Source organism: Lithobates pipiens, unplaced genomic scaffold (assembly GCF_037356315.1).
Source record: "Lithobates pipiens isolate NorthernLeopardFrog02 unplaced genomic scaffold, aLitPip1_a1.2 Scaffold_22, whole genome shotgun sequence".
Lineage (NCBI taxonomy): Eukaryota > Metazoa > Chordata > Amphibia > Anura > Ranidae > Lithobates > Lithobates pipiens.
In genome coordinates, this window is record NW_027507784.1 from 118,265,453 (window position 1) to 118,286,288 (window position 20,836).

The window sequence follows — 20,836 nt, forward strand, 5'->3', positions numbered from 1 at the left end:
TGTATGGCATGACAATGGGTTAAAAATCGCCAGGATGGCTGAATTTTACTTCACTTTACTGGTGGGTAAAATACATATCAACTATGTATTCGTTGCTTAGTAGAAAATATGAAAGCTTCTTCACTAAAGACTTCTTGGTACCCTACAGATCAAGTCTGGACACTTCTGCTATCAGCCCATTTGTGGTCAACGCAGCTCCCCCAAAATAGTATTTCAAAGATTTATACAGTTTTGAATAAGGCAAAATTAAAAAATGTTACCCATTTCTATGTAAATCCAAATCCAATGTGCACCACCAAGCACACACCTGCATGCAAAGGTAATCTGTACACCAAAAGGGACTCTTAAATTGTAAAGTACACTTAAAGCTGAACTAAACTCTTTCGATCAACTAGGTTTATGCTGCTAGCATTAGTAAATAGATAGGATGGTATATTATATTTACTTGTTTTAAAACTTTTTTTTTCTTCATTTTTTGAGTTGCTTTTTCTTTTTTGCCCTAGGCCTAAATTATGTTCTCCCCTTGGTGCCCGAGTGCCGCCAGGCCTTCAATAACGCAAGGACCAAACCCATTTCTGGCACTTGTCATTTCAAAAGTTAAAATGTTTTGTTTTTTTGCTAGAAAATTACTTAGAACCCCTTTTTTCAGCAGACACCAAACCTTGGCACCCCAGATGCTTTGGAACTACATTTCCCATAATGCTCATGCACTCTGCAGTGTATTGCATTGGTATGACACAGTGGAGAAACAAAAAGCCAAATCTGACACATTCCACACAAAACTCCAAAAATGGACTGGACAAAATTATTTGCACCCTCAATTTAACATTTGGTAGCACACCACTTGGAAAAAATAACTGAAATCAGTTGCTTTCTTTAACCATCAAGGAGTTCCTTAAACCTCTCTACAGGAATTTTGGACCACTCTTATTTCGCCAACTGCTCCAGGTCTCTCAGATTGGAAGGGTTCCTTTTCCCAACTGCTGTTTTGAGATCTCTCCATAGGCACTCTATGGGATTTAGTTCTGGACTCATTGCTAGCCAGTTCAGTACTCTCCAGCGCTTTGTTAAAACAAAGTTCAGGAATATTCCATGGTTTTTAAAATCTATGTACACTACAAACTGTATGATTGAATTGGTTCTGATAGCGCCGTTTTATCAGACAGCTTATTATTCTAAAATAGGAAACACTCATTTTGTTTGCAAATATAAAAAATTCTAACTACCAGCAAGAATAAGTGCTTACATTTAAAGAGCACCTGTCATTTGAGATCCATCGTGGCAGCGCCTGCTTCAGACCTCCACGTCCCTCACCTTGTGTCACTGCCACATCACCAGCCCTCCCATTAAAGTGAATAGGACTATATCAGTGAATCAACAGTGGGTCAGAGGAGGAGCCGTGGCGGGACAGAGATGACAGTTCCTCTTTAAAAATTATGACTTAAAATAGAGTTGATTTAAATCAAGCCTTTTTACCAACAATGTAAAATCGACTTGATTTAAATCAAACACACCCAGAACATTACCATTTAAGCCAATCTTTGTTCAATTTTCTGTAATTGCAACAATTTTCCTAGTGAAGTGGTGCATTATTTGACAGAAGAGAAGAAAGAGAAATCCCCTATGTGGTGGACTTAAGGCACGATAATTTTTCAAAAGATTTAATAAAGTGTTTTTAAGTTGTTCAAAAAGTATTTTTGAAAAAATATACACAATATACAAAGAATGTTTAAAACACATCTAAAGCTTATACACCATCCTAAATATTATACTACAATACAGTTTATACTTCTTGCACCCGACATGTTTCAGAGTACCACGTTATCGCCTTCTTCAGGGGTATTTAGCAAGAAGAAATTATATATTTAAGTGCTATGACAGTAACATTCCAGTGATTAAAAAAAACAAACATACGAGAGTACAAGTTCCCTCAAGTTCTCATTCGAGACCCCCAGTGGAACATCTATGGACGCGGGACACAAAAGGGGAGCCCACCGTGGACCAAACACCCCCTCCTCCACAGAGGGAGGGAAAAACAGAGGACGGGGGAGCCTAGAGGCCCACTGAGGTCGGATGAAGAGCAGCCCTGTCAATGGTAAAAAATATGCCCACATAAAGAGAGCGGGTGAAGGTTTTGTTGGACCACAGCTTAGGGAAGAAAGATTTTATGTATGACCGCTTGTCTCAACATCCAAACGCCAAATGAGGAGGAGGAACTCCTCCAGAAAAGTAATAGAGGAGAAAGCTTCCAGTGAGGACACTAGTTTGGTGACCTGGGGGTCCCCAAGGAATTCCCTTAATTTGCATAATTTGGCTATGGGACAGGAAATGAAGGGAAATCTTTGTAATGCTACACAGACGGCGAAAAAAAAAGTGACAGAGGTTGAAGCCCTCCCTTACTCTATCCTCTATAAGAGGTATGGTAGAAAAAAAAAAAAAAAGTTTTGCCTGTAGTTCTACTAGAATGCTAAATTGGATAAATTTTAAAATGATAGAATAGTGTTCACGGACGGCATAGTGTACTTCTTTTTAAAAGGTGAACTAACCACCTAAAAGGGAATACACAAGTCTGCTGTCAGAGCAATAGACCAGAACTAGTGTGTTGGACTGCTAAGCAGGGAGCAAAGCTATGTAGGGACGAGCCCAATGTTCGGGTTGAACGCAAGTTTGACTCGAACATCGGGTGTTCATGCCAAATTTGAAAGCTGCCGGAACACCGTTAAAGGCTATGGGACACCAACATGAAGAATCAAACGTTTTAATTTTAAAGGCTTATATGTAAGCTATTGTCATAAAAAGTGTTTGGGGACTGGGGTCCTGTCCCAGGGGACATGTATCAATGCAAACCCCCTTTTTTTTTTTTAAACGCCCATTTTTTCGGGAGCAGTGGTTTTTTTTAAATGCAAAAAAAGTGAAATAAAAATGAAATATTCCTTTAACCACTACAATACAGGGCACGTTCACCCCCTTCCTTCCCAACCCAATTTTCAGCTTTCATTGCTCTCACACTTTCAATGACAATTGCGCGGTCATGCTACACTGTACCCAAATTACATTTTTATCCTTTTGTTCACACAAATAGAGCTTTATTTTATTTATTTAAAAAAAAAAAAAAAAGAAGGAGTATGGGATCTCTGGGGGTCTTCCATATTCCGATAAGCCACCTGCCCACAGACCCCTACAACCACAGAGCAAGGGTTGTGGGAATGAGGCACTTGTCCCCATCAATATAGAGACAAGGTGCTTTGAGCGGCTACCCCAAAGCACCCTTCCCATGTTGAGGGCATGTGGCCTGGTACAGATCAGGGGGAGGGCGCTCTCATGTCCTCCCTCTTTTCCAGACCCAAAGGGCCTGGTAATGGACTGGGGGGTATCTTATGCTCTTTTTTCAGTGAGTTTTGTCTATATTGCCGAGACCCGACAATTCATTACAGCCGCGATCGGTTTTAAATGACAATTTTTCCTATAGAAATGTCATTTTGCTGTGGTACTGTTCTAAACACGGGAAAACTGCGCCACTTTACAGTCAGTCATACTATAGACATGCCCCAGGCATGATATTTAAAGGAATATTTCATTTTTGTTTCACTTTAAGCATAAAAAAAAAAAAAAAAAAAGGACTGCTCCCGAATAAAAAACATTTTAAAACATTTTTGCATTGATACATGTTGCCTGGGGCAGGACTTGGGTCCCCAAACACTTTTTATGACAATAACTTGCATATAAGCCTTTAAAATTAGAATTTTTGATTATTCGTGTTTGTGTCCCATAGACTTTAACATGGTTTGTGTGTTCTGCCAAATATTTTGCCCGTTCGCATGTTCTGCTGCAAACCAAACAGGAGGCTGTTCGGCTCATCCCTACCCCCATGTATACATGCATATACCCAATGAACTCCTACCATTACAAGCTAAACCATCTAAAATGTTTTTAAAAAAACATTAACACGAAATGATATTGAAGTTAAATTCTTTCAGACCTATAACGAAAAATGCTTAAAAGGTCTGTACGTTCTTTAAGCTGTGTGATTCAGCTCACACTTTTGTCTAGAAGCTCAGGTAGTCTAGACAGATTCATGAATAGATTTGGCAGGAGAGCCAAAAAGCACTTCTACTGTTCAGGAGCCAAGTCAAATAAGCCATTACAATGATTGGCAGCTAGGTTTGACAGAAAGACGACATCCAACCCCACTGAGGATTTTCCTGTATAATTACTAATATATAGATCCGTCCCATGGTAAAAATCACAGAATCTTTTCATCTAGTCCGTTAACCTGGATAAAACAAAGATTTGCACACAGTTCCTATGTGCTCCATTTATAAGGTTGCAAATTGTAAAGCCCAAACCCCCTTCCTGACGCATGCAAGACAAAAAAAAAAAAAAAAAACTGTATAATCATACATTTTTAAAATGGAATTTAATAGTTTTATTTTTCAGTACGCACTGGTCTAGCATTCTGCAAAAAAAAAAAAAATTTATATCTATCTATCCACACACACACACACACACGTATGTGTGTGTGTATATACATATACACACACACACACACACACACACACACACACACACACATATATATATTATAATATATGCACACACACTTTGGCTGAGTGTGCAAACAGGCAAAGCATTCACATTTAGTATAATCAATATATTAAACCTTTCCAAAAAACAGGTTTAAAAAAATAAAAACTACTGAAAAGGTATTGCCGTTTTGCCTTATAATTTGCAACCTGGAAGGAGGATATGCAGATACTTGCAGGGCTCATGTACACTGAGCTTAAACCCCCCCCCCAAAAAAAACAATGCTTTTACATGCACCTCTTTGGTAGCCTATGCATCCATGCGCATATAGGCATTTACAGGCGTATTAGTAGAGGAGCATTTACAGGCAGGTAAAAAAAAAAAAAAAAAAAAAAATCACACTAATGGCTAGAATAAATTAATATTGTGGCCAATAAAGTGCATTAACTCACAGACGCACATAATATGTGGCTTTTACACTGTGCCAAACAATAACTGAAGGAATCAACGTCTGACTCATGGCTAGATGAAGAAAAAGCCAATCACAAATGAAAAATGCCATGATTAAGGTGAGGGCATTGAAAAATCCATCTGGATTTGTAACAAAATGCAGAAACTCTCAATGGCAAAGCTACCAAATGCAAACCATCTACAAATAGGCATTAGAATAGCTCTTTTTATATATATATTTCTGTTGAATTCAACACTTTCCCATTAATCAAGTGCTTGCTTTATTTCACAATGTTTATACTGCTAAAGCCCAGTACACACGATCAGAATATTGTACAAAAAAAACACAGCTTTCGAAGTGATCATACCATAATCTGATAGTTAGTACACAGCTGTTGTTCGAAATTTTCCCAAGGGACAAACACGAAAATCGTTTCTTGTACAATTTTCGTTTAGTCAGTACAGTTTTCGTCCAAAATACAATACAAATACACTATAACATCACTTCTGAATTTTTATTCTGAAAAAACGAGAATTTTCATACTTTCGTTTTCGATATGGAGACTAGCATCCAAAAAATAAAAAAAGGTGATCATTCGTCCGATAATCTCATTGTGTTTACCTGGCCTTAAGACATTTCTGTGAACAATTTTAAATGCAGAGTATATGCCAAGAACACTGAATGAAAAGGGTACTGTTGTGCACAGCAGTATTGAAATCTCCAAAGAATTAAAAATGCTTCTTACCTGCAGTCTGAACCAATCCAATCTCATTCCTCTGAAGTCAAAAACTTCCCCGTCTTCAACTAGAAACAAAAAACATAGCACTCAGCTATTAATACAACTCTAGATATAACTTTAGATTTTAGAAGAGTAATATAAAAAAGGATCTGTTCAAGCAAACTGAGAATTCCACAACAAACTGAATCATTCACCTTATCCCAGTAAGGGCTCATTTACACTTGCTTTGACTTCAACACAAAATTAAAAGTCCCTACCGCTTCAACATGCTTTTTTGATGCGTTTTTGATGCTTCGATTATGCTTTTTTTTAAATGAAGCTTGGCAGATGCCCTGTGTGTGTGCCGATACCCCATTCCTGCAATTTCTCCAAAACAAAGTGACGCTAAAGCTGAAATAAAGCCTCTCAAAAGCTGCAGGTGCTTAATGCAAGTTTTGTCATAGACTTCAATGAAGGCTTTGAAGTACCGCGAAAGCGACAAGGGGTATACTTTTTGAAGCAAAGCCAAAGCAAATGCAGGGTGTAAACAGGATTGAAAGCTGTCTATGTCATCATAGACTATCCTTTTAGCTAAATTCCCTTGGAAATGCTTGAAACCAATGACTTTATTGTAGTGAAAATGTACTCCCTGATTTCACAGGTTAGTATTTAAAAATAAATAAATAAATAAAAAAGACACCATGATTATTAACTTTACTCCAGAGAAAGACGTGCATTATATCAGGTCTGATTGTATATGCTTTTTAGAGAAAAAATAAAACACACAAACAGGTTTAACTTATCAGGTCTGTGCAACAGAATTGTACAGAGTGGCCTCGAACCTCCATTTCTTGGGTCCCCTGCGGCATTGCCTTGCCACTTTCTATAAAGGCACTCATGCGCGCTCGCTCACCTCATTATTCGCGCCTGAGACAGACAGTGGGCCTCAGTCCCGCCCCCTTATTAGCTTTGAGTGACAGCAGCGGAAGTCAATGGCTTCTGCTGCCTTAGCAAATCCTTTGTGACTAGGAAGTAAGGGAAAAGAGCCACTGCAGAAAAAACTAATTGCAGCAACAAGTGAAAGCAACAGTGAGCTACCAATGCTTTCAAGTAAAACAATATACCTTCGCTACCACCACCTAGCAGACTTAAATCAGATTGTGGCTTTAAGAAATGTCTTAGTACTGGATTTTTATTTAAATAAGGCTGAACCCAGAATTTAGTCACTTTTGGCTCTTGTCTAATGAGGTGTATGTCATCTCGTGGATGTGACTCATTACAATTCAGTTTTACTGTGTGCCAGGAGTACATTTATCACTACAATCCAGGAGCTCTGACAGGAGTGATGTCGCTTTCTCACAGAGCAGCCACCCTACCCATTGCCTGGTAGCTTTGTTTTTTGTAAATGGATTCATATAAACACAAAGTGCTCCATGACTGGGCAAGCGGTGGGGCAGGCACAGTACCTGCATAAGACTGCAGCTGCAGGAGGAGAGACCTAAAAAGGAGGGGAGCATCGAGGGGCGAAAGTACAGTAATAGCTATACACTCAGCAAAAATATAAACTGTAAATAAAAGAGGTAAGTCCACTAGGTGGCATAAACCTTGCCAGGCTTATCCCACAGTAAGCCAGCAGATTTTAAATAATTACTAAATTCCTGGAGTTCTTTAACCTTGCTGTATGCGTGCGGCAGTTAACGGGAAGGTTACAGCATCTAAAACAGGTGCTACCAACAAAAGGAAATGTGGCGTACTGGTGCAATATAGCAAACTCTGGATGCATTTCACGACTTCATTTTCAGTTTTGACTAGACTACTTGTATATCTTTAAAGGTTGCTAGAACGTTAGCCTGTTGTACACTGCCATTGTCCAAGTAAAAGTATAACTAAAGGCAAAATCTTTTTTTTTTTTTTTTTTTGGATAGAGTGGAGAGAGATTACAATGCTTTTCAGTTTGTATTGCCCTCTGTGCCACCATTAAGGAGATGAACCCTCTCCATTTGTCCTGTTTACCAATGAAAATGAAAGTACAAGAAAAGCCCTAATTTTGGGTTGTCCCCAGAAATAGTGTAGGGGAAGTTTTCCCAATACGAATACTAGTTCTGGTGACCTCGGGGTCACAGAGGTATTCCCTTAATTTGCAGGGACCTCTCACTTCTTGTTTGGCTATAGGACGGGAAGTGAAGGGAAAGTTCTGCAAATCGGACACAGATCCCGAAAACAATCTGACAGGGGTTATAACCCTCCCTTTAAGTGAATGTAACCCTCATTGGATGCATGAAGGTGAAAAATCACAAGGATTTACAACCCCTTTAATCCATTCAAAATAATATTTAAAAGAAAAAAAAAAATCTTTTGCCTATAGTTTAGTATTCTAAGCTGCAAAAAAAAAAATGATGTCTACAGTCCCACATGTGAGCAGCTTCAGGGGTCTCCTTGGCTGCCAAACACAGCTGTACCTACAGATTACATGCTCCCTGTCAAAGGACAGCATTTAGCTAGCCAATGCTGCCAATTTGGGCATTGCGATGGCAATACCAGAAGATGGGGGATTGGTAATGAGTATGACCTGTATTCTGGCCTATCATTGAGTATATTTAGATAATTTACCTTAGGTGAGGCAGTAAGAGAAGTGCATTTATATTTTACCTTGTTTTACGCTCAGAGATGTCATTGTATTTACAAAAGAGGACATGATAATGGACTCATCTTCTGGGCATACTGAGAGATTCTGAAAATATAAAATAAAAAATGATTTCAGACATTTATCCCACATTATCTTAATCCTACATCCAATTACCTAGCCAACTGGTCTCAAAAATACTGATGGCATTGCCTAAAACCTTTATATTTGAGGAAATGCTAAGAATTTCTACCTTTATTTTTCAAATAGAATTAAAGCAATGTGTTCTTCAAATTTTAAAAGTACTAAAAAACATTCCTGAACATTTTTTTTTTTGAGAAAGAAAATGTTCTTTTGTTAACAGGAGAAAGTTCTATAAAGCTACAGTGCCATCTAGTGTGCAAAAAATGCCGTTAAACAGTTTAGATGCTTGGTCACTTTTGTATATTTAAACTTCTTCCAGCAAAGATGGTTATCCAGTAAACTATTATGACAGTAAGATATTCTATCCTATCAATATTTTCTTCCACAATCTGCAGAAAATTATGCAATGGCATTTTATAATCCTTACAGCTTTGGGAAGGCTTTCTTCTTGCCTAGCCAATGATTCACAGAGCTTAGCCCATTGACTTACAGGAAAAGATTCTCAGTAAGGTGTAAACCTATTCAGTAACTGGCAGTGGAGAAACTAGGTGCAAAGAATGGACCAAGACGCTCAATGAACACACAACCATGTGGAGCAAGATTATAGAAGCGTCTCTAAGACTACATTTCATAACTACAACTTAAAGAGGAGGGCCGGTTAAAAAAAAAAAAAAAAAAATTAAAAGTCAGCAGCTACAAGCACTGTAGCTGCTGACTTAATAAGCCGTCTTACCTGTCCAGGGCGCCCGCAATGTCGGCCGTCCGGTCCCTCGGCTCTCGGGTCCCGGCGCCGCCATTCGATCTAAGGGAAACAGGCAGAGGAGCTTTGCGGCTTCACTGCCCATTTCCTACTGTGCATGCGCGAGTCGCGCAGCGCTTTGTGAATGGGACGGGCTGTGTTCTGGGACACACAGTTCCCAGAAAACAGCGCGACCCATTACCCAGAAGATGCCGCACGGAGGAGAGAAGAATGAATATCTCCGCGGAGGAGGAAGAGGCAGATTAGGATGATGTGCCTAGCAACAGGCATTTCTGGTAAGAAAAAAAAAAATTTTTTTTTCATTTTTTTTTTATGATTTTTTTTTCTAATTCTCAATGTATTTTTTTTTTTCGGGGTGGCCCTCCACTTTAAGGGATATTTTGAGTCTTACTTGTCATCCCTATAGCTCAAGGGTCCCCAAAAGGGCCAGTTTACTGTCCTTCATAGTTTAGAGGGGCCATACTGTGGTCAGCGGAGTATAAAAATGTCTTGCTGTCAATGGGAGAAGACAGCGTCCAGTCTTTGGTATAAGGGAATAGTGTCCCATCATTGGTGGGGAGGAATAGTGCCCCATTGTTGGGTGTCAATGGGAGGGAATAGTGTCACATCATTGCTGTCAAAAGGAAGCCCTCATTGCTGTCAATGGAAGAAGAGTGCCCCATCATTGGCATCAGTGGGAGGAATAGTTCCCCATCATTGGTGGCAGTAACTATGCCCCACTTTACCGACAGTGGGGCAAATGCCCCAAGGGCCAGATAAAAGCAAGAACAGGGCTGCAGATTGCTAAAGATTATTGCTTTGCTGCAGACATCAAATACGCAGCAAGCAGGATTTTTTAAATTCTCCAAGATATGGAATTTATGGGCAACTCAAAATTTTCATCTTAATTGTACAGGACACAAAACTGGATATTCATAGACCCTGGGATATCCCCAATAAATAAGAAAGGTGAGCAACAGCAAGGCAAACAGAGCCCAATAAAACAAAAAAGGTCAGACCCTTGCAGCAGACAGCTGCATCCGCAATGGCCTGGTAATTCACCAGGTGGAAATGATAAAACTTGATGCTGGAATGCTCAGGAAACCTCTACCGATATGGCACAGCGACCATGTAAGGGTACTGAAGGTACCAGACCCTTCATTGTATAAGCTCTTACAATGAGTTGTCCTATCCACCTGGCAATAGTAAATTTGGAAGCATGGTACCAATTTCAAGACCCTGTTTGCAAGATAAAAGATAATTTGCTTTTTGTTTAGAGGCTGTGACTTTTACATAGACTGACAACTCTGATTACGGCCAGACAATGGAGGGCAATTTCCTTGGGATACTTAGGAGCAGGACAATGACTTCATTAACGTGGAAGACTGATAAATCATTTATAAAAAGGGGATCTAGGTACCCTGCGACCTGGATGTTCCAAGTTATTAGGAGGAGAGTAGGGTTGCAAGCACCTTTGTGAATACTTAGGGTGCAGAGGATCGGTCAAAGAAAAGTTTGGTTTGAGAGAAGAAAACGATGAGGGTAGTAGAAACTATTGTGTACCTCTTTGAAACCACCAATAGGACCCAAAAGGTCTGTGACCCATCTTTGTGGCCAAGCCTTTTAGACATACTTGGTGAGGCTCTTTATTCCAACTCTTGTGCCAATAGGAAGAGCTGAATTTTGGCTTTGAATTTGAAGAAAGTATGGGCACTCTGCATTTGATGGCGAAGAAGCCCCAGAAGAGAGGGTTTTTTTGATACTTTTGCTGTGGTAAAGAGAAATTCTGACAATGTTGCTGAGAAATATGCCTTGGTAAGATAGGCCACTTGTTGTGTGCCTGAGATAAAGCTAGCTAGAATCAAATGCAGAGACCGATTTTAACAAAAAAGGAAGCAATGTCGCTCTGAGCTTTTTGAGCGCTTTGCAGTCCAATAGCAGAGAGAATGTTTGACTGAGCTTTCCCCAAAGTTTCCTTGCATCTAGTTTCCTCCACTCCCATAATTGAGGGTATACCCCTAGGAGGAACTAATTGAGAAGGGTACAGAAATTAGGGAAGCTTGTTCGAGGTAAACCAAGGTGTCAATCATCCTGTAGAGAAGTCCACATGGCAAAATGTTGAAAGTGCCTGAGTAACCTCTAAGAGCTCTTAGCGGAAGTGATAATAGTGCGTGACTTGTGGTGGAACACTGTCAGTCATTCACTTGAGGCTAAGCTCTGAATGTTGGAAATTTTAACACCAAGTTTGAAAGTTCAAAAGTTCAAACACTCAATACAGTCAGATAAGTCAATTACAATTCCCAATTTTCTGATTTAAATCATAAAAAAAAATTTGAATACTATTCAGGAGACACTAATAAGTGTACTGCAAGTTATAACAGGACAGACCTTTTCACATTGCTGGTCCCTGTATGGGAGTGGGCATAGCCCAGGAGAGGTCCTCAGAACCATTGGAACAGACCACAGCCCTGGACCCATGTGGCACCCTGCAGCTAACTAAACGTGTTGCACTAAGTTTTGCAGTGAACACCAAGCAACATTACAGGCCATCCCCACAGAGTGATAAAGTTCCCACAGTATCACTGAGGTTGTACCAAGCCAGATAAATTGCATCTTATGTTCAAGTATCAGACAGTAAAGATTTTTTGAACAGTTGCCAAGCAAATAACTAGTTAAGCATAGAGGCTTCTCTATAAGGGTAAAGAGGAATATCACCTACAGGGCACTAGCAAAAAACAACTTTGGGTAGGCTAACGAGGGTCAAAAAGCTTTGCTAGTGTCCAGTCACCTGAAGGTAAAAGCCTATACTCCAGGGTCTATGAACATCCATCTTGTGTCCTGTAATGTACAATTAAGATGAGAACTTAAGCAAACATGACCATAAGCATGCTCTCCAGTGTTCCACATGGTCATGCCCAGATCTGCTGACAGGTTGCTCAGGTCTTGAATAATGTTCTGTGAGATGAAGGTATGGGGATTTGGTTAGGCTACCACTAACAGGAAGATATTTACATAGGCACTTTATGGAGGGATAGAGGCTGAATGACTATGTAGCCATTTGCCTGTACCTCTGATATGGGCAGGTACTACGACAGGAAGCCTGAGCATTTGCTACTCTAAACCTGGATATATCTTTCAGCATTGATGGATTTTCAGATGTGCAAGCTTCCCATTCCATACAAACTAAGGCATCCCCATACCATCAGGGATGCAGGCTATTGAGTTTGATGTTGATAAACAAAAAGGGTCCCTTCTCCTCTCTTTAGTCCAGAGGATGTGGGGCCCATGGTTGCCAAAAAATATCACATTTCGATTTGTCTGAAAACAGAGCAGTTTTTCACTTTGCAACAGACCATTTTAAAGGAGCTTTGGCCGCCTTTTTGGATCATGTTCCGATATGGCTTCTTCTTTGCATTAAAGAGCTTTCATTTGTATTTTTGGATGGCACGGCAAACTCGGTTCACAGTGATTTTTGGAAGTATTTCTGAACCATGCAGTGGTATCCATCACAGAATCATATCAGTTTTTAATGCAGTGCCATCTGTGGGCTCAAAGATCACGAGCATCCAATATTGTGTTTCCGACTTATCCCTTGCACACAGATTTCTCCAGATTCTCAGAATATTTGGTTGATGTGATGTACTGTAGATGTAGATTTAAAGTCTTTACAATTTTACATTGAAGAACATTATTCTGAAATTGTTCAACAATTTTTTTTAGATGTAGCTTTTCAGATTGGTGAAACTCTGCCCATCTTTAGACACTCTTGACTATTTAAGATGCTCTTTTATCCCCAATCATGGAACTGATCTGTTGTCAAAATGCTCTCGTTAGTACCAGTTAGTTAAATTGCCAGCTTTTTGTTGCCCTGTCCCGACTTTGAGACATGCTGCTGCCATAGATTTCAAAATTACTTTATTTTTTTTTTTACTTAAAATTTTACTTTTTTTTTTTTAGTTTAAGCATTTAATGCGTTTTCTATTTTCAATTGTGAAAAACATAAGGATTTATGAGTTTCACAAATCATTGCATTCTGTTTTAATGTAGATTTTACCATTTTGGAATTGGGGTTGTAGGCTGTTATAATTTGTGTCTTGAGTTTCAGGTTTCGATTTTCATCTTTCCCCACAGAGTCTCTTAGATTTTCACTAATGTGGCAAACTTGTGACTTTAGTCCATCATTATTGCTATAAAATCAACCACCTACACAAAGTGAGAATCAAAAGATGCCAAAATAAAAATGGCAAACATACTGTGTGTAGCCCACATCCATTGCACCCTTACCTGTACCAACTCATTAAGGACCACTGCATCGAAGCCAGACAAGTACTGTACATAGTATCTCTGCATCACAGGTCCATATTTCCTGACATGCGCCCGAAGTTCTTCCATGTAAAAAATAAGCTCAGCAATGTGCCTGTGTGGAACATTAACACCAAAATCATACCAACATTTAAAGCATGCATAACACATTTTGAAAAATTCAATTTTGTCACTTTGAAAAAAAAAAATGAACACTAAGAAAAATATATAGTTTAATAGGTAAATCTGGTATTCAACCAATGAATTACTAAGAAAGCATAACCATTTACGAGGAGACTCCTTAGCAAAACCTACAAATATGACTAATCGCTATTACGCCAGATCGTAATATATAAGACAATTTAAAGGTGGTGGGGGGGGGGACCCCTCTCCTGATTATCGAATCTGCATCCCCAACGGCAAATTGTTCAATGGATACACTATAATAATTGCAGTCACTTCAATTTCATAGAGATTACCAAAGCGTATGTAGATTAAAGTGCATGCACTGTGATTTTTTTTTTGATTTTTTTTTTTTTTGAGTCCATTGAAAGACACAGGAATTCAGAAACAGCTACAGGTGATAAAGCCACCTACAGGATTGGATACTGGCAAACAAAAAAAAAAAATTGTAAGCCAGTGCAAGTACAGCCCCTTCCTCTACCCAGCATGCCTCAGTTTTGTGGAAAAAATAAAACAAACACCCAGAGGAGTGGAGCCTGTGTCCTTCAATGAATTCCAAAAAAGGGTTGTATGGCAAGAGCAATAATAGATTGTAAGCTCTGACGAGCAGGGCCCTCTGATCCCTCCTGTATTGATTTGTATTGTAAGCATACTGTCTGCCCTCATGTTGTAAAGTGCGCCGTAAACTGTTGGCGCTATATAAATCCTGTATAATATTTTCTCTCTCGACCATAGAGGAACACAGGAATTCAGATACAGTCAGGATATGCAAAAGTAGTCTGAGGGTGGGTAACACAGCAACAAGCACCAATAGGCCTCCTGAAGACCACTGGATACTGCCAACAGCCGAGGACTGGCATGAAGGACTAACGCCCTAATCTGAAAAAAGTCTAACCCCCTGCCAGATATGGAAACTTGTCAACACTGCCAAAGATAGCAAGGAAAATCAACCCGATGTTTCAAGGATTAAAAAAAGTTTTTCACCAGACGGAACAACTACACGGAAGGGAACCCAACAGTGGAAGCAACAAGAAAGCCCACTGAAACATGTTGAACAATGAATTCCTGAACAGGGAAGAAGAAATACACCACTTGAAGTAGTCAACAAGAAATCACTGGAAACAATCCCAGTAGGAGCATGTCCTAAGCAAAATCTAGGATGGAATCAAAGTCAAACTTCGCTGACCTTTTCTGATCAAGTACTAAAAATAGAAGCATCTTCTAAGTCACCCCAGAGTGTTGCTGGGTCTTGTTGATGAATTTTTCCATGCCTGCTCTACACAACAGCCATGGGTTTAAAAAATATAAAAAAATAATTAAAACTCCTGGGATCCCCCAGGTCAAGCAAAACATCAAAGCAAAGTAAAATTTTAGCAGGACTGCTATCAGCATTCATCCGATTAAGGCCAGAGCAAGAGAATAAATTACTCCCTAGGAGGCTGTGGGGCAGCGGAGAAAGGAGGACCCATTCCCAGGAGAAGAGTCCCACAAAGTTCTCCAAACATCCACTACTTTGAGAAGAAGGCATTGGCAGCAGGAAGCCAGGATCTGCTGCCTGCTGACAAAGGAGGAGACTTGGCTTCATACAATGGAGCTGAGGAAGACTCCAATGATGCAGACCCTATAACTATAGGGGCACCAGGTTTCGAAAATCGGTAGCCTCAAAGAATACAGAGTAGACCCATAACAGCAGGACTGGCCTCCACAGCAAATGCCGATGAGAATCGGAATGGACTGAGATGACCAAGTAACTGTAGGTTGACAGTGGGAACAGACTGGGAACCAGAGCTCCAACAGGGATAGCAGCAGGATGGTGCTTCTTCTGTGCTGAAAGGCAGGAAAGAGTTAGGAGCAGAATGACATTTCACTCAGCCCCTCAGCGTTAAAGAAAAGGTTAACTTTTTTTAAAAACAGAAACACTTCCCCCCCCCCCCCCAGGTAAAAAAAATGTGCATTATTTTTTGTTGCTGGAACCTTAAAAGCATTGCACCAGTGATCAGCAGATCATCGATGCTATGCAAGTCCCCTGCAGACCTGTCGGTGTTAATTGAAAACTACAAGCCGACAGCCACAAAGGATTGTCCACTCCTCGCTGCAAACACAGCAGGATCCTAGAAACTGAATATGTACGTGGATGACATCCCATCTCCTCAAACATGGAGATGTAGGCCTTCCACGTACAATGATAAATCTTCAGAGAAGAGGACTTCTGTGCCCTCAGCATAGTGGAGATTACCGAATCTGTCAGTCCTCGGTCCCTTAGCACTTGGCTTTCAACAGCCATGCCGTTAAAACCAGCGACGGTAAAGCAGGATGAAGTATTGGACCTTGCAACAGAAAGTCCTCTCACATCGGCAGCTGCCAAGGAACACCCTTCACCATTCTGACTATGTCGGCGTACCAAGGACGTTGAGGCCAATCAGAATCACCGGAATCCCCTCGGCCTCCACTCTGCGTTGCAGACGGGGTGCGAGTCTGAGCGGGGTGAAGGCATAAATCAGCCGATAATGCCCCCATGGAGCCACCAACGAGTCTGACGCGTCCGCCCACATCTGGCACGCCCCACCTTAGGCAAATGAGCCAAAATACTTTTGGATGCAGCGACCAGCAGCTGACGACTGAGGTAGTCTGCCTGCCTTTCTACACCTGGAATGCATACGGCCAACAGAGCCAGCACGCGCTGCTCTGCCTACTGCAGGATGTGAGCGACCTTGAGCGCTCCAGTCGAGCTCCTAGTCCCTCTTTGATGGTTGCCATATGTCATCGCCGTGGCGTTGTCCGACTGGATCCTGACCGGATGCCCCTATAACCTCTGACCAAGTGGAGAGGCACCACCTGATAACCCGAAGTTCCAGCACATCGATTGGCAGGCAGGATTCTTCCTGCACCCAGCGACCCTGGGCTGACTGTACGCCCCAACTCCCTCCCCCCCCAGCCGGTCAGGCTGGCGCCCGTTGAGATCACCATCAAATGAAGAGGAAGGAACGACTTCCTGGACCGAAGGGCCGGAGACCTCAGCCACCAGAGAAGGGAATCCCGGACTAGTTGGCTCCCCCGAATTTGACAATCCAGGGATGTCGGAGATTTGTCCCATTTGGACAGGATCTCTTTCTGCAAGACTCGAGAGTGGAATTGAGCATACGGTACCGCCTCGAAAGTGGCCACCATGAGACCAAGAACTGGCATGCAAAAACGCAGCGACGACCACCCGTGGGACATCAATAACTTCACCGCAGATTGAAGAGTCTGCAGCTTGTCTGCAAAGACAAAAAACTCTCGCCTCTGAGGAGTCCAGAATCAAGCCCAGGTATTCCAGTCACTGAGTCGGCACCAACACCGACTTCTGAAGGTTCAATACCCAACCAAACTCCCGCAGAGTCTGTATGGTGATCGCCACATCCTCCCTTAATTCTGAGGCAGAAGCTGCTCTCAGAAGGAGGTTGTCCAGGTAACCCACGATTGCGATCCCCGTTGTCTTACCAATGCCAGAATTGGGGCTAGCACCTTGGTGAAGACCCTTGGCGCCGACGCTAGGCCAAAGGGGAGAGCTACAAATTGGTATTGCTCGTCCCTGACCGCAAATCGTAGAAACCTCTGATACCTGACGCATATGGGGACACGCAAGTATGCGTCCTTGATGTCCAAGGACGCCTAGAAATCCCCCTGATGGAGTCAGTCAGTCAATCAATCAATCTTGTAGCCTGACGAAACCAGTTCGCAGACCCACTGGAGGGAGGTCCACCGTACTGCAAACTCCCGAAGGCGACCCCCCACCTGAGAGTCGGGAAGGGGCAAACATTCATACGGCAAAAGATTGGCTTGTTCGGCTTGAGAAAGCAGGGACACTTTTGTCCCCTCAGCGGGCACCTTGTCGGACTGGAACGCTTACCTGCCGACCCGGGCGGACGAAAAATCTGCTTCTGAGTGGAAAAGGAGGGATCCTTGCCCTTTCAGGACTATGGGAGCAAAGTACCCTTTCCCCCAGTAACATTCTTAATGATGTCATCCAGCGAGGCTCCAAATAGCCTCTCACCTTGAAAAGGCAAATCCGCCAGCGCTTTCTTAGAAGCCTAGTCTGCAGACCAGCATTTAAGCCATATTGGGCAACACACCACCACTGCTGATACCGAGGCTCTAGAAAGCAAGGGGACCATATCACAGACATACTTCAGGCCATGCACCAACTGGTCTGCCAGTTCCACGCAGACCGGGGAAAACCTGTGCCTTCTCCACTCACGGTGCAACAACTTAGCCCATTCAGTAAACGTTTGTGACACCAAGGCCGTGGCTATACACTCACCACAATGCTGACCCCACCACTGCAAACATGGACCGGGCAACCACCTCGGCCCTTCTGTCGGCAGGGTCGTGGTTACCTTATTTAACCTGGATACCGGGGGGGGTCAACCATTTTTTTTTTTTTTCCGGAAACTCTCCTCAAAAGGGGTAACGCGAAGGCCATCCGTCTCGGGACTGAAAAGGCCCTCTTCGGGCTTCCCCACTCCTTGTAAATTAACTTATCAAAATAAGTTAAATATGGAAACACTTTGGCAGTGCGGGCCAGTTGTGGGACCCAAAAGGGACGACACCTCTGAAGATGCCCCCGCCGTATCCTCAATCTTTAAGGTATCCCACACCGCTGTAATAAGTTCTCCTACTAGCGCTTTTTCCTGCACACGGAGTAATCCTCACAGTCCGAACGGTCCTGGTTTGCATCCTCTGAAATTTCAAAACAGGGGCCACCTGTCACAGTGGGACCTGAGTCAGAGCTGTCCCCAGAAGACGGTGGGGGGGGGGGGCATTTTTAACACCCCTCGCACACCGATTCCGCCCTGACAACAAAAAGACTCCGGGACCACCGACAATGCGTCCATAGGCGGTGCAGATGAACCAGTTGCAATAGCAGGGATGTCTGGGGAAGAAGGGACAGCTTCTGGCGCCATGCTGACCCACTCTCGCCTGTCACCACTAGGGACCTAAGGCAAGCCACACAAAATGCCCACCCATCCTAGCTGTCACAGACTGATGGGCCCCCCGCAGGACTCACCACCCTGACCCAGGTACTGCCCCCATCCGCTCTCCTCTGTGCCTGCCACAAGGTGTTCTGTCTCAGTTTAGCACTGTTCCAGGTTGAACCAGCCGGCCAGCGCTAGAGTAAAACAAACCTGAGGCAACTAGAAAAATGGCCACCGGCCGCCTTAGCAAAAAAAAGTCTGAGTGCGCCGGGAAAATGGCCGCCAGACCCGCAAGAAAATGGCCACGGTTTAGAAAGTGGCTGCAGCTACAAGAAAATGGCAGCGGCCAGTTCCCACATGGCAACACACAGACGCTCCAAAAACGGTCTAAAAACTGTGAAAACGAGCGGACTACAAACCGTCCAGTGTAGCCCCCTGCCAGGACCCGGCGACCCCCGAGAGGCCCCTGGCCAGGTACGTGTTCTGCACCCCCTGTGCCCAGTCACACAGTGGCCCCTTAGCATGGGGAGGAGGGAAAGGGACAGGGAGAGAAGAAAGGGAGCTAGAGAGCCCCCTAGTCGACCTCCCAGGGAATGCCTAGCTGCTCCATCTTGCTGAGACAGGTGGAACCATACTTACCCATCCTGCAGGGACTGCTAGATGCATTCCGCGGACAGACCCATCACCCAAGTCGTAAGGGGTGGCTGTCGGCCACAACACACGGACACGGACAGCAGTAGCCTGGTCATATGTATACCCCGGAGCATATAGCTCGCCGGCTGCCCCTGGATCAGACGGGCATGTTTTGGCCGACCCATTGCATAGCTATGGTCTGCACACGCTCGATGGCCAAGCTAGGGAGACTACTAGGAGGATCTATATTATCCAGCCTGTCAGCCAGCCCGCCTGCTGATGGTAGATCCCAGGAATCAAAAAGCAGCAAAAAAGAAAAAATTCCAAGGACCAATTGGTCCCCACAGGGAGCCAGGTTCTTCTCCTATACTAGGCATTAAAATAAAAACTGGAGCTGCTAGAAGAAGAGTGAGGGGGTTATAGCCAGTGGGAACGCCCCTTGGGTGGTACTATTCAGTTTTGCTGTTTTTACATGTTCTGCCTAGTCCTCTCCTGAAGGTGGCGCTATAACCCTAAGGTCAAGATCAAAGGTGCTGTGTCCGTCAATGAACGAAAGAGAAATCAGATTTTCCATATACGCACATGAAATAAAAAGGAATTTTGGCAAAATAAAGAAAATGACTCACTTATCCATAAAGTCATCTGCAATCTTCTTTGGAATGTTATCCGCATGTCGAAGTAACCAGATAATTTCATCTCGGGCAAATGACAATGCCATGAATACAAAAAGTGCCTAGAAGAAAGACACATGGTTGGTTTGTGTTGAGTAGAGAAAATATCTTCAGGATTGTCAGTAAAAATTCTTACCAGGCAGTGCAGCTCCCCTCCTGAGCTCAGCTCAATAGGTCCTTTATGCAAGTGGCACACAATCTATATTTTGCATTTTATACAACAGGACCGCAATTAGGCTACCATTTACTACAATAGAATATTTGCCAGTAAACGCTATATCAAAAAGCATTTCGTTTTGACTAAAATTAGTGGCATCATAAACTTGGGAGTCTACTTTGGGTCTTAAACCACTAAACAGGTATATTTGAATAATATAAAACATCTAATTTATTAAGATTTCTTTAGGGTGCCTTTTTGTGTTATTTTTAAACAATGACTGGAGCACTAAACAGTTGCACAATACATACCTTAGGCCCGAGCAAACCAGGTTGATCAGAAAGAACTGTTGCAAGTTCCTTTAGGGCAGATCTTAAGAATTTGCGCCTCTCTCTATGTGTCGCACCACTTGATTGAAATAAAAATAAAAAAAGTCAGTATTTCCTACATACCACAACCACCGTTAATCTCATTGGAAAACAAAAAACAATGTGCTTTATTATTAGGGCTTTATAATTGTGTGTAAAATTAATCTCATTGCATCGGGAAGAGAAACGTGTAAAAAAAGAAAAAAAGAAAATTTGCTTACGCATGCGATATGGCGTTCTCTTTGCATTCTCGGATGTCATTTATTCTTTTGTTGTAACTGTAAAAAAACACAATTTAAAAAAATTAAGAAACCTGAAAATTGTCCGCTTTATTAAATTACAGGTACTTATATAGCACCGTCAATTTA

At 42.3% G+C, this 20,836-nt stretch overlaps 1 protein-coding gene across 8 annotated transcripts in view; it reads right to left on the reverse strand.

Moving 5' to 3' along the window:
- NCKAP1 (NCK associated protein 1) overlaps nt 1-20,836 on the reverse strand; it is a 175,174-nt gene that overhangs the window by 68,410 nt on the left and 85,928 nt on the right. For all 8 annotated transcript variants that reach the window (XM_077448133.1, XM_077448135.1, XM_077448132.1 and 5 more), the window contains 6 exons: nt 20,690-20,746; nt 20,412-20,508; nt 19,899-20,005; nt 13,484-13,616; nt 8,343-8,424; nt 5,721-5,779 (listed from right to left, as the gene is read on the reverse strand). In XM_077448133.1, the coding sequence (XP_077304259.1) occupies nt 5,721-5,779; nt 8,343-8,424; nt 13,484-13,616; nt 19,899-20,005; nt 20,412-20,508; nt 20,690-20,746 (535 nt within the window). The remainder of the gene's footprint in view (nt 1-5,720; nt 5,780-8,342; nt 8,425-13,483; nt 13,617-19,898; nt 20,006-20,411; nt 20,509-20,689; nt 20,747-20,836) is intronic.